Genomic DNA, 14676 nt, shown 5'->3' on the forward strand with positions numbered 1-14676 from the left:
TTATCCTTGGTGGCTTGTGCAAAAGGCAAATAATAACTTGGAATTTTTCAGTTGAGCAGCCCTTGTAATAAATGGGAAGGAACCTTGAAAGTTATAATGTGGCCTTTTCAGTGTGGTTAAGCCCCTTCCCTAATTACATTAATGCCTTTTCAATTTCCACTTTCTCCATTTCTCTAAAAGAGTTAGTGTCTAAAGCTGGTGTAGTTTTTCACTGTTGAAAAACAGTTTTGAAAGTTGACAAGGAACTTCAGAAGCTAATGAACTACCATACTGTGATATTGGTGGATGTTCTTGAAGATCACTGCAAGCTTATCCTCTTCTTTCTGTAGCAGTCTGTAGAATACTTTCCATTTCTTGTGATCGTAGTTTGTGTATATTTCAGTAAAGTTAAGAGTCTCCTGCTGATTGTAGGTTATCCTTGTCTGAAGTATTACAAAAACAGAGAAAGGCAATTTCACCTTAGAAGACTTAGTGCTTAAATAAAGAAAGTGGAGGCGAAGTTCAGAATAAAGAAAACAATTATTTAAACTGTTGCTGATTGCATCGGATTTCATGTGCTGCTTATGTATTTTAAAGCTTTGTACCTGGATTGGAAATGTTCATGCCATTTGTAGTTCTTCTAACCCAAACAGTAAAAAAGGAGAAATGATAGGATAATGGATAGGAGTAAGGTGAAACAGAATGAATGAAATCTACCAACTAGTGAGAAATCTGGAATTTAATGGGTTTTTTTTTGTGGATTTTTTTTTCCTTTTAATGGCCCCCATTTTATGTGGTTTAGAGCAATCTAACAAGCTGAGACCTTATTTTCTTGGAGGGAAGGAATTAACCTTGGCAGTTGATTGAGTTAGTTATACTAAATGAGATACCATATGGCCAACAGTAAACTTCAAGGCAGGATCCTCTACTGACTTCTGGATATCAAACATGCCAGCTGCTGTCTAGAAGGAACTTTTATGGTAGTTGTGTGATACTGTTTTAACACTGATTAGCGATGCTAATAATGTGCAAGAGCAACTAATCATTGTGTGCATTTGTGTAGTTGTCAAACTTCTGTGCTGAAAAACAGATGCAGATAGAAATTATCTTTTGGCAGTATCTGTGAAACATCTTTAGCTTTGTCCATGTTTATAGGGAAAAATAGAAGGATTTACTTTGGTTCTCCGCATGCAGAGGTTTGTGTGTATGCATGTTGAGTCTTTAACTTGCATTATATGTGATTTAGTTCTTAGTAAAATTAATTTCTACATGAAGTAAGAATCACTTAATTACATTTTGAAAGGCTTTCTATTCTCTTCCCGCGAAGCAACTTTGATATAGATTTTATAAGCAGTGTAACGTGGCAGCAGTATTTTCCATAGAAATGTTCTGTCGTTTTAGAACAGTGTGATAGAATAAAAGATTTGTTATTGTTTTTTGTAGCCTGTTGAAAACAAGCATCTCTTTTTTCCTACAGTTAAAATCTCTGGGTTACCTCTGTGGGCTTGTGTCAGAGAAGGGACCTAATTCAGAAGACCTTAACAGAACTGTTGATCTGTTAGCAGGGTTGGGAGCAGAACGTCCTGAAACAGGTATTACCAGGGATGTACACGTGCTTTGTAATAACTGACTTTGTCTTAAATCCATGGCATATAAACACAGCAATAAGAATAATTTCCAGATATCCGTAAGTATATATAACCATTGATATAACTATTATTATCTTAAGAGGATTTTAACTTAGTCTGTCTAGTACTTGAAATGATCAGTGCATCTCCTTACTTCTGCAAGTATAAAGTTTTTCCATTAATAGCCGATTTACCAGCATTTAGGTAAATATTCTTAAACAGTACGAGTTTTGAATGAAGTTTTTAATACTTACCTGGAAGTATTGAAAATAAAATTATTTGAAATGAGATGGAAGTTCTTTGTTGTAAATCAAATAGATAACCTGCAGCAGGAGCTACAGAGTGATATTATTTGATTGGCTGAGCAATCATAACTATTTATTGGTTGTGAATTTCTTGTCATTCACAAAGCTATTTCTGAAGGGAAGACACTTTCAGATCTTAGAAGTGCTAGAACAATTAGTATTTTTTTTTAAGTATTTCTGACAGGCCGACAAATTATTTGCTCTTGCAGTTATGATGTACGAATCTCAGTTCAGCACTGCAGTATTTTATATTATACATTGTGTTTATTGTATACTGTGTTTATTGAAAATGGGGACTTTTTTTCTTCTGGCAATATTGGCACAAATTTAGTCTGGTGAGAACTTTTAAAATGAGCAAGTTACCTCAACAACAACAAAAAAAATTGGTGGCCATTTTCCTTTGAAGTATCTTGTTTAAGGTGTAAAAATGTCTTTAAATTACAGTATACTTCTGACATACTGTTTCATAAATCCAACAGTGGGAAGTTGTGAGCATATTGCTGTTGGGAAAATACGCTGGTATTTAGGTACAATTGTGTATGTTGCTAAGTTGAATAAATATCTTGAAGTGTTTTATGGAGAAGTTAGTATACTTAACTGCATTGCTGCTTGTCTTTACCCTACTTCACTGAATGTCTCTCTAGTACAGGTGCATGCACACAGACACATTCATTAAACAACCTTTCTTGATCTTATTTTAGAGTCTGGGGAAGAAATGCACGATCTATTTTAAGTGCTGGAGGGGATGTATTAAAATAGGAATTTGTAAGTGACGTTTCCTATTCTTTTTTCTACAGCCAATGCATCACAGAGCCCTTATAAGAAACTTAAAGAGGCCTTATCATCTGTGGAAGCTTTTGAAAAACACTACTTAGTAAGTGTAGTCTTCAGTTATTTATATTAGTTTTGGGCATTTACATTACAGATTGAGTAGTGTCAAAATTTTAATGCCTGAGAAGATGACATTAGGAACTTCAATCTGTATTTCTATATTTTGGTGTCGAAAGTCATTGCTCTTATACTGAACGCACCAAGGCTGATTTGTTTTGCAACCAGAGGCCCCATATGGGCCCTGGGTTTCAAGTATGGAGATAAATTTTAATATTTACAGTTACGATGCTACAACTTATCTGTAAGTATATATACTTAAGTATCTACGGAGCCTATGTCATGGATATCTTACTCTGCTATCTAAAATTGAGTCTTCTCTGGAAGACTATTGTTATGTGAATGCAGCTTTCTTTCAAATGGTTTAAACTTGCATCTTGCAATGTTTATTGCATGAATTAAGTTAGAATGTTTAAATTCTTATATAAAGTGTGGGACATCCATGAATGTTGCAGTTGGAGCTGGCAGAGACTGAAACATTACAATTCTCATTGCATGTTAATTTGTATGTTTATTTCCTGACAGCTCCCTTATTGAGGAGCTTTTGTAATGATATTGTGGTTATTTTCACAAGAAATTGTTAAATAGAACTCAGAACACTTGACTGTCACAAAAATGGTTGGTTCTATTCTTGCTTGTTTTCCTTAAATCATTTTCCTCTGATATTTCTTACAGTTGCGGAACTGCTTTTAAAGTTTTCTGGGGAAAATTGGATGAAAATTGAGCATTTTTTTAATGTGAAGACTCAGTGTTGCTTGTTTTTACAAAATTGTTATTAAAGAAAGTCTCAAAAGATTTGTTATGAAGATACCAGATTTCACTTCCATGCTTTGTTTTTTATGAGAGGAGTTGGATAGTAGGCCAGAACTAAGATTTTTCAGAACTTCAAGTTGTGCTCGTATGTTCAGTTCTAAGTTGGACCCTAAGATCTCTGCGAAATTGAGCAATATCTTCCTAAATTTAAGAAACTGAGTGGGTTCTGCGGAGGTTGCCAGTGAAAGAGTTGCTTATCCTGTTTGTATTTCTGACTGGTTTTATTCAGAAATTCAGGCTATTATAAATCGGATAGAATACAAAAGATATTTACAAGTTATACGTAACTGTTTTATTCATGTATTCAGTGGAGAAGAACATAGAATTAGTTAAAAATTCTAGACACAACTAAGATAATTTACTTACATTTAAAATTTTAATGAGTGTGGAAAGTGAAATGCCGCTCTTCAGAAATATTGACAGAAAGAAATCGAGCTGTTATTATTATAAAAGGCTTATTTCTTTATTTATAGTTGAGTGGCTAGTCTTATGTGATGACTTCAGAATCTTTTGTAAGACTGTCACATTTTCTACAAACGTCTTGGTTCGTACCTCAATTTGGGGGGAATATAGCTTTTCATTTGTATGTGGAGCTGGTGTCCAAGATGTCTCTGTTTATACTGATTGGCTAAGGAGAGAACCAGTTTAGTTTGTTGTAGAGTTCTGTTCTAAGTTGTTTAATGAGAGAGGGAGAATGCACAGGTGATTTTTTTTTTTCCCCCTTGGCTCTATTTAAGAAACATCAAGATGCGGCTAAGAAAACCTTTGGAATATTGTTTTAGGTCACTTTCCTGCCTCATAGGAGTAGATGCTTTCTGACAGCTACTTTACAAACAAAATTAGGCATTTGAAAGTTTTTAAACGGTCTCTTTTGAAGAATAACGTGGTACTTAATATGCTAACTGAATGACAGTGAGTTGCTGTGGGAAAGGCTGGTGGTTTGTAAATGTGACTTGTAAATATGGTATGAAATGTCTTTATGTCCTGAGATGGTTAGATGTTTGAGAAATAAGTTTGGTTGAATATAGCGTGTAATAGTGACAGATCTTTCTCCCTAAATATGCAGTTATTACAAGCTTAGGGCAAGATAAGGACGGTGACCTGTAGGCACTGGAAATTAAGCTTGAAGATGACTGAGAAACTTCAAATCAAGATAGCTTCAAGCAATTGCTTCAAGGCACAATTTGGAAAATAATTCTTCCAACTGTATCTTTGTATTTTGCATGTAATTATATGCTTACGTACCGCTTTTAATTAAAAATGAAGCTTTCACATACTTGATGGTATTATGTGCAGCCTAAGTGAAATAATTCATGTACTCTGTGCAGTCAGTTTTGTTTTTGAAGTAGTAGTAGGGTCTTCAGGGCAAGCTCTAATATTTTGATAAATGTTACACCAAGGTGTATCCTGAAATGATACACTATACTATCTTGTAATGATAGCGTAAAGGATATACTTGCTGAGAAATAGGTGCTTTCAAATAAGGCAGGAGAATTCAAGTGTGGAGAAGTACTTAAAACTGCATCTAAATATTAGTTTTGTGTTTTTTTTGAGTTCTCATTTTTAATAAGGCTTTTCTTTTGCAATTCATAACACAGTTATGTTGCAAACTGCTCAAAAGTTTGTCCTCAAGGCAAGAAGAAATCTAAAAAGTGACTCATTCTGTTAATTTTGTTTTAGTAACTTAGTTATTGATTATGAGTTTGTGTGAAATACTAGTAGCACTACTTAATGCTGCTGAAAGTACACAGTTTATAGTAACTCTTTCCTTTCAAACAGGATCTGTCCCATGCCACTATTGAGATGTACACGAATATTGGAAGAATTCGCTCAGCTAAGCTTGTTGGAAAGGATTTGGCAGAGTTTTATATGTAAGTGTTAAATGTGTTAAATATATTAACTTTGAAAAGCTTGAATGTAATGCTTGAGGAAACCCGTATTTCAAAAGGAGTTGTTGAAAATATTTTTTGTTGTAAATATACACTAAGTTTTAGGCTGTATTTCGGGGGGGGGGGGAGACACAAGACAGAAATGGCAAAGAGCTGAGAACTGGCAATCTTTTTATACTGAATCCTAATTGTTCCCTCATTATTTATTACTGTTACTTTTAAATATCTTATGTTTTTTTAGCTTGATCTTTTCTTCCATTGAGGAAGAAAGGACCAGGAAGGAGATGTAACCTTGTGTATGCTGTAACTTGCTTTCTTAACATGGCTTCTGATTTGTTTCAAAGTTTATGGTTTTCTTAACTGTATACACACTTATGTGCGTATATACTAAAGAGCCAGAAAATATGTAATTTAGAGAGAAATCAGTTTTGTATTTGTATCCAAAATTTTTATTCCCACCTGTGGAATACTTAGTGATCTTATTCCTGTATTTGTCCCTGCTGTTAAATTCTTCTAAAAGATTCTCCTGCATTGGTTTTCCATTTTTATTCTTAAAGAATTTGGGAATACTAGGTGGTTGGTGTGTTTTGTTTTTTTTTTTTTTTTTGAAGGGGGGAAGGTGCTCTTATCTTTGAGCCTGCTTCCTGTCTACCTTCACTAAACCAATCTGAACTTCCTGTTGCAAGATTCTCCTAAATTAATGTAAATTTTTGCCTAAGGGAGTAATATCATGTTAAAAGACTACCATGGAACTGTGTGTAGTGATAAAAATGATACTTTGATTAAAGCATTTTCCTGCTCTGAAGTTGTTGAGGTAGTATGCTTTTAGTTAACTGTGAGAAGTCTGACATGACTTCATCATGAAAGTGCATTTGCGGGAGGTAGCTTTGCCTCACATAGATCTGTATAGGAAGTCTCATCGACATGATGTATTTAGACTAATTGCAGTTCTGCCAAATTGACTTGCAGAAGGGTAGACCAATACATTGATCTGGCACGAGCACAGTGAATAGCATAATGGCTGGTTGCAGTTTGTTTTGCTTTCATATAAAGTATTCCTCTCGCGTGACTGCTTTTTAAAAGCATGTAGAGACGGTTTTCATGGTCATAAAGACTCTTGTATCACTCTGTACATTCATTTATTTTTAAAGGAGGAAGAAAGGTCCACAGAAGGCTGAAGTCTATCTTCAAGGAGCACTGAAAACTTACCTTGCTGAGGGCTGGGCATTGCTTGTCACACATACGAGAAAACAGTTAGCAGAATGTCAGAAACACCTCGGGCAAATAGAAAAGTATCCTCTCAAAGATGGAGCCAGAAAATCAAGACTGGATAAAGCAACACTTCCAGTTATTCTGCTGACATAGATCTAATTTTATTTAAGATTAGAGACAGACATATATCAGATAGCTATTTCGTATTTCCATTGTTGCTTTTCATTTCAGGAGGGTTGGGTTACTTATTTTTTTCATTTTTTTTGTCTTGTTCACTTAATACCTTTTGCATACGGTGCTATTCTTAGTTTCAAGACTATGTATAGGCTCTAGAGATGCAACGTGTATAGCATAAAGTATGTCATTAGTTCAGTGTATGCCATTGTAGGGTTCCTTTATGATTGTTTGCACTTGATCATTGTGGCAGTTCTTATGCTATACTCTTTTTTTCATTTGGCAAATACATCGTTAGAACTTTTCCCTGTATTTAGGGGCTTAATTTCTCAGTTTTCGTTACAAAACTGGAAATACCTTTTTCCTGTATCCGACCTGGCAATGATTTTTTCACTTTGATACTCTGCATTATGTTCACTCACCAACTCTGTCCAATACAATTGCATTCCATCTATGTTGCTGTGCTGTTGCTACTTTCAGGGTACCAGATGTATGTAAGGAAAACAGTCTACTGGCTGGCCTTGGTTGTTGTGCTTTTTAAAATTCATTTTGGCATTGGAAACACTTCAGTATGAATTCTACTTTTCATTTTAGCCTCACGTGTTGTTGCCAAAATTTAGTAGCTAGCTTAAGTAACATGATCCTAATTTAAACTGCTGTGCTGTGTATATATTATAGGAAAAAAAAAAAAAAAACTGGCAAATTTTCATTATCTCTTGGTATTTCAAGGGAAGAGTACTGCTTTCATAGCTTTAACTTGAATTTCTTTGGGTGTCCTGACTGGGGTGTTCAGCTTTAACAGACTTATTGCTGGAAGACAGTTCTTCTGGAAGTTTCAAGGAAATAATTGATTTGATGATAATACCCCTTCTCTCTCTCTCTCTTTTTTTTTTTTTTTTTTTGTTAGCCCAAAAGCTAATATGGTAATCTCTGAATGACAGTACTAGGAAGCTTACTGTAACTGGTTGTGGACTTCTTCTTCCTTTTTTTTTTTTCCTTTGTTTTTTCCCCCTTTCTTTTTTTTAACTAGACAGATATTTTAATGTCTGTATCTATTGAAAATTCTTAGATTGCTTTTAAGTACTATTAATTTTTTTTTCTGCTTCATTGTGTACGTTTTTAAAAACAAAAAAGTAACTTTGCAGTCTTCACTAAATGCTTAGATGAGCATTTGTGTCCTCAGCAATCAAAATATAAAGAATGCCTTAACTTAATTATGGTAAGTGATACTCTAACAACTGGCATAGTATCAGCAGAGTAAATCTGAAAGTAATCAAATACTCAAGTTATTCTAAATGTGCAATGCAATGTAATGCAATGCATTGGGGCTTTAACTTGCGTACTAAATGAATTTTCTGTGCTCTATGCTAATATTTTTAGATGAGAGTTGGAGGGAAGACTGCCCAAGTTAATAACGGATAATATTTTAGTAAGTCTGAGAGATTCTGCAGTATTTGCAGATAAAAATCAATCTTCAGTTGTTTCTTATCTAATGGGAGAATGTGGTGATGATGAAAGAAAGGCAGTACTGAAACTGTGTCATTTTTGCTCAGATTTCTGAATGTTCTGAAATGTGCTACCTCATGTTTCCTTAACTTTGTTAGTTATCTTCAAATAAGCAGTCTTTTAGCTGGTGATAATCACTTAACGGAAGATGAGCGCAAAAGCTTTTGCCAAGAAATACTAGATTTTGCCAATCAGCAAACAGAGAATCAAAGTAAGTCTGGTTTTTAAATGTGTAAAATGTTAGCTGCTGTACTCTTTTCCGAAAAGTAGATGGGGAAGTTTTTTTTCTGTTTGCTTTCATTACCTTGAGCATGACTTCTGAATCAACATGGCTCTTTTTCTATTATCTTCAGAACACTTACGGCATTTCTGAAATAATTGGCTAATCAATGATGAAAGAGTAATTAACGTTTTCATCCTGAATACCAGGAGGTCTTTGTTTTACCTTGTCTATCTGTTTCTCTGCTTTTGTAGCTCATAATTTCTCTTGTATTGTTTGGTGGTTTTTTTTGATTCCGAACTTAATTTTGTCTCTGTATTGCTGACATGGAGATGGCAGCTCTGTGATTATGCTTTTTCTAATGTTAGATTTGTTCCCATTTACTAGCGCCTTTTTATTTTGATTATCCTACCTTTTATCTTTATTGATTCCTCTGCTTTATTAATATCTTATCCTCAAAAATTATTTTTATGTAGAAGTTTTTCTTGATGAATGGATGTATCGTACGCAATTTTGGACTTATTTGTGGTTTTTTTTTTGTTTGTTTGTTTGCTTTTGAATCCAAAAAAAGAGAGATAATCCTTAATCTGGTAAAGTTGTTGGCTCAGGGCATCAATCTGATTCCTTGATTTAATAGCTTGTACTTACTGTTAATTTACATGCACTGAGAATTTTCTCACCTTGGTTTACTGTGCTCATCTATGACGATTTATATAGTATTGAAATGTTAAACTTTTGCTTATATACCACCTTTCCTCTTAGTTGCCTTAATAGCTTAAGGAATACTAAAACTGTAGTAGATGTATTCTTAGAAAATAAATCCCAGGATCTTAAATGTAATTTCTTTGTGAGATAAAACTAAAATATGAAGTATTGTTCTAAAAGGATTTATTATAAGAACTTGTTGATCTGTTTAATTCTAGGGATTAAGTTTTTGAGGGGAAAAATAAATTTGCTGATTGTTTGTTTTGTTTTTATCTTTTCAGGTCAAAAGATTATATTGCCTATGCACTCCTTTGCACAGTTAAAAACTCTACATTTTGATCCTCCAAATGCTGTTGTCCATGTAGGTGGGAAGTTGTCTATTGAGTTGACTTTGCTGAGCCAAATGCCCATTCCTATCCAAGTGGATCAGATTGCTATTCATGTTCACTTCAGCATTGAGAAGAATAATTACAGAAAAACAGCGGAGTGGCTCACTAAGCACAAAATCTCCAATGGTGTTATCAGCTTTCCAAATGAGGTTGTAGGATTTCCTTGGTCAAAAAACAACTTGCCTGCGCTGGAGCTGTATGAAATGTATGAACGGAGTCCCTCGGATAACTCTTTGAATACAGCAGGAATTATCTGCAAAAATGTGCACATGCTACTACGAAGGCAAGAGAGCAGCAGTTCTCTGGATAAGCCCTCAGGGGTAACTTTAGAAGATGGGGCTCATGTATTAAAATGTCACAACTTGATACTGGAACCAGGGGTCAATAAAATAACATTCAGTACTCAGGTATGTTTTTACAGTTGAGTGAACTAACACTTGTGAAAGAACTAAAAGCACTGGCTGAGAAACAACATAGTTCAGGCAAGTTATACCTGGATTGCTTCCTGTTAGAGTATGTGTTACGTTGTTCACACTGTGGATTTCTTCTCATTGTTCTAGACCATAATTTCCCTTCAAAGAGGGCTGTTGTGTTTCTTCTGGTTACTTTTTTTAACTGCCCTCATGATTAATCACACAATGAATGAGAACAGACGTACCATGAAGAATATAAGAAGTCTCTGCTAATGGAAACTGAATTTACATGAGTAAACACTTGTGGAAGTAGGAGGTCACCATCTAAATGCCACCCTCAGAAAACGGCTGAAGTCCTGCTTCTGCCGTATTAGTGTTGCATATGAAATTCCTCCAAGTCCTTATTTATATATGCACTGTAAGTCAGATTCATACTTGAAGACATCATTTTTTTCCCTACTTGCCTTCCTCCAGCAAGTTAGGAATTCCCAGTAACTGAGGAGGTATTTACGGATAGCAGCCTACATCACTTATGCTCACATCACATTACTACTAGTACTGGATGGTGTAGTAGCTAGAAATCAGCAGGCCTTGGGTACCAGTCCTAGGTGTTTTTGGTTGTATGGTGTTTTTTTTGGTTTTTAAGTGCTTAATTCATTTTGTGACCTTGTACTTTTCTGGTTTGTAGTTAGTATGTTTCTTTGTTGTTATTGTTAATGAACTGGGGAAAGGTATTTCCCTCCCAGCTTAGTTCTAGTAAGTAAAATGGCAAGCCTTTTCCAAAGTGAGACTTCACCATCTGGTTGGAGTTCCAGAAGTAGGAGGTTCTGGCCTCAGTTATGGTGTCGTTCTGTTCTTTGGATTTTCTTCAGGGACTGTCTCCCTCCTCACTTCTGTAACCCTTCCTGGGAAAATATTTAGTAGAGTTCAGTGCTGCAGTATTAAACAACAGTGCAGTGAAAATTTGAGTGAGAAGACACTGATGTCGGAGTCACTGATGTCTTGATGGCACAGCCTTTCTGCGTAACTTTTAATACTACTACTTGGATTTAATTCTACCCGGCATCAATATGTTTTATGAATTCCACTTGGTAAAGTGGTACATGGACAAAGAATTCCTCTCACTTTCTGTACTAGTACTGGCTAAGCATAAATAGAACCAAGAATAAATATACTAGCAGATGATAGTGCATTGGATTTGCTTTTTATAATGTTATCTAAAAATATCTGGAATCTCATTATATGGGTCAAGGGAAGAGTTTGAATTTAAATACATATTACTTTTTTGTAAGCATTCACAGGAGAGGAACGTGTATGTGAATTGAACAGCTTGAGCTGAAGGCTGTGCCTGATGTGAACGTTGTAGGATTTTATGAATGTTAGCCAAATAAGCACTTTGCTACTTGCTAAATGTGATTTCAGTACTTAATAAAGCTGTATTTTAATTTATGTGCACTTGAGGAGGGAGGGAGGAAAGGGAACAATTTTTTATTTTAGGATGTTTTTTGTCTTAAGAGGGTAGCTTCTATATTAGTTATTCTGATTGCTAGTACATGTTATACTCTTTTTTGACTCAGCATGCACTGTAGAGCTTATTATCATAACGAGGGAAAAGAAGAAGCTTTTGTGAGAATCTTGTCATTTACGGAATATTGTGTTGATTTGTTTTTGTTTTGATTTTCAAATGCAAAAGGTCTGATAAGTGAGCTGAGAAAATACTTGTCCTTAATAGAACTTCCTAAATTGAAAATGCCATTTACATGTTTTCCTCAAAGGCCAAGGAACCTGGTACGTACACGCTCAGGCAACTGTGCACTTCAGTGGGAAAAATACAGTTTGTCCTTCTTCATATTTATCCAATTGTGCAGTATGATGTCTATTCTCAGGAGCCTCAGCTAAAAGTGGAACCGACGACTGGTAGGTACAACTGCTGTGCTGAAGTTATTCTGATGAATTCTGTTATACTCTCCATGGAACTAGCTTGTGTTTTCTGTCTTGGATTTTATTTAGGATGTTGTCTTAATCTTAATTTTGAACTAGAATTTTTTTCAAATTATTGATCAAGTTCATTGTGATTTTGTTTTCAGGTTAGGACAGATGAGTTTATAAGCATTTGTGCTATCATCCCAGTTAGAGGGATTGCAATGTAAAGGACGGACAGGCATACTGGGGGAGAGGGGAATTTATCATTTTGGCTACCCTAGGAAATTGATGGATGTGATTCAGATATTTGAGAATCTGCGTGCATACTAGCTTTCTTCTTGTCTTGTTATGTAAATACACCATGTGGGTATGACTGGCACCATAGGTGCAAAAATATAAACCGATGTACAACCTGGAGAATTCAGTAAAAAGCTTAGTAAATTCGTCTAGATTTTATCTTCCACTGAATTCTATACTGCCAGAGCTGCGCAGTATGTGAGTCAGCTAATCTCAACTGAGGTCAGATACATAGCGTGGAGAAACATGTTGTTTGAACTTTAGTGACCAAACCCTTCATAACTCAACAGGGTGCAACACCAAAAGCCCAAACTTTTAAGTTACCCTAAAATGTGTAACAAAGTGCTTGGAGGAATTGGTAGCAAACATTAGCAGTGCATTGTAGCCATGTACTAATGAGTACTGGAATCAGTTGACAATTTCTGCTTTCTTCTTCAGATAGTCTTTTGGCTGGCATTCCACAGAAGGTGAAATTCACCGTGACTACTGGTCATTACAGCATGAAGAGTGGAGATACTTTGCAGCTCAGTAATGCTGATGCCATGCCTATCCTGTACAATCCGGAGAGCAAGGCAGTGATCTATTCCAACACCAGGGGTAAGCAATCAAGTTAAAATAATCTTTAGCTGAAAATTCAGTAATCCTAAAGTAAAGCTTTGTTAAGACAATTACACTTTTTCAGTAGTTGTTACTGAGAATAATTCTAGGGAACTGCAACTTAGTACTTCAGTGTAGAAGGGTTTTAAACTTCCACCTTCAGAGTAGTACTATGAACTTTTCAGTAAGCGTAGCTGGACAGCTTTTACTTTCATGGATGAAATTCTGTAGATATGAAGAAATAGCTGCTGGCTTCATGATTCCCAAATGTATGGTGGTGAGCTTTTATTACTATGCAGAACGTGTTGTTACTAGACAATATATTTTTGTTGTCAAGTAGTCTAAGTATGTTTTTAATTAGCCAGGCTAAGTCAAATTCTGTCTGAAATCGGTATCCAAACACTTCCTAACTCCAGCACTCGGGGCCGTGCCCACTGCCCTGGGCAGCCTGTTCCATGCCCACCGCCCTCTGGTGCAGACCCTTTCCCTAACCCCCAGCTGCCCCTCCCCTGACGCAGCTCCATGCCGTTCCCTCGGGCCCTGTCGTTGTCACAGAGAGCAGAGCTCAGCGCTGCCCCTCCGCTCCCTGTGAGGAGCTGCAGCCGCCATGAGGCCTCCCCTCAGCTCCTCTGCTCTGGGCTGGACACACCGAGGGGCCTCAGCTGCTCCTCACACACCTTGCCCTCAGACCCTTCCCCATCATTGTAGCCCTCCTTTGGACTCTCGTTAATAGTTTTATGTCCTTTTTACATCACAGCACCCAAATCCAGTGCTGGAGATGAGACCACGCAGAGCAGGGGGGACAGTCCTTCCCCTTACCTGGCAGCAGCGCTGGGCCTGGTGCTCCCCCAGGTTTGGTTGGCCCTTTGTGCTGCCAGGGCACACTGCTGGCTCAGGTACAGCTTGCTGTCAGCTAGAACACTCTTTCTGCAGTTACCACATATTTTCTTCAACAGCTTTATAGGCCCCTTTCTTAATTACAGATAAGTGAAAGCTAGGAAGGGATAAATGTTTTGAAATTACTTTTCCCCTTTCTGCACAACTACAGAAAAGATCTCGGAATCTTCACTAAGGGTTCAGTCTTCTGAAAAGATTACAAGCATCAATTTGCCAGTGGCACCTGCATATCATGTGATTGAATTTGAACTAGAAGTCATGTATTTACCATCAGCCACAGAATCTGCAGAGGAGGGAGAAAATTCTACGAATAAAGAAATTCAGAGGAAAAACAAAGAAAAACAAAAACTGGACAACTGTATGGCTACTGTTGATCAAAAAGTAAGATGACATTTAATGTTTTTATTATGAAATCTGATTGTGGGAATATGGACTTCAGAAAGGATTAAGTGGGGGTGATGGTGGGAAAAACTGCTTGCATTGAGCTAACTTTCCTTTAAAGAGTAAATGCAAAAATCTTAATAAACATTGTCAATATAAAGAATACATAAGCAGAAATCTGCACTGTCTTCTATGTGGTCAAGTGTTCTGCTTGCTCGTACTTGAGTTTTCATGTTCTGATGCTCGCTTTTTATAGGATGAAGGATAGGGATACTTGTGTCTTTGTGAAAGGTAGTGTGGTGGTCTTTAAATTTTCCTTTTTGACTAATGGGAAAGGTGTTTCTTCTACTTGTAAAGCATATATCCTTGTATGTGAATATTGTGGTTAAAAGGAATAGATACAGACTAGCATTGCTAAAATGGGATGTGACAAATTATTATTTTTTATTTATTTTTCAGT

The 14676-nt window shown here is 36.2% G+C and overlaps 1 protein-coding gene across 2 annotated transcripts in view; it reads left to right on the forward strand.

Annotated features, from left to right (window-relative positions):
• TRAPPC10 (trafficking protein particle complex 10) overlaps positions 1-14676 on the forward strand; it is a 41508-nt gene that overhangs the window by 19241 nt on the left and 7591 nt on the right. For both annotated transcript variants that reach the window (XM_021406953.1, XM_021406944.1), the window contains exons 9-17: positions 1457-1571; positions 2710-2786; positions 5393-5484; positions 6654-6794; positions 8493-8605; positions 9601-10115; positions 11897-12038; positions 12780-12938; positions 13987-14216. In XM_021406953.1, coding sequence (XP_021262628.1) covers positions 1457-1571; positions 2710-2786; positions 5393-5484; positions 6654-6794; positions 8493-8605; positions 9601-10115; positions 11897-12038; positions 12780-12938; positions 13987-14216 — 1584 coding nt within the window. The remainder of the gene's footprint in view (positions 1-1456; positions 1572-2709; positions 2787-5392; positions 5485-6653; positions 6795-8492; positions 8606-9600; positions 10116-11896; positions 12039-12779; positions 12939-13986; positions 14217-14676) is intronic.

Source organism: Numida meleagris, chromosome 1, assembly GCF_002078875.1.
Source record: "Numida meleagris isolate 19003 breed g44 Domestic line chromosome 1, NumMel1.0, whole genome shotgun sequence".
Classification (NCBI taxonomy): Eukaryota; Metazoa; Chordata; class Aves; order Galliformes; family Numididae; genus Numida; species Numida meleagris.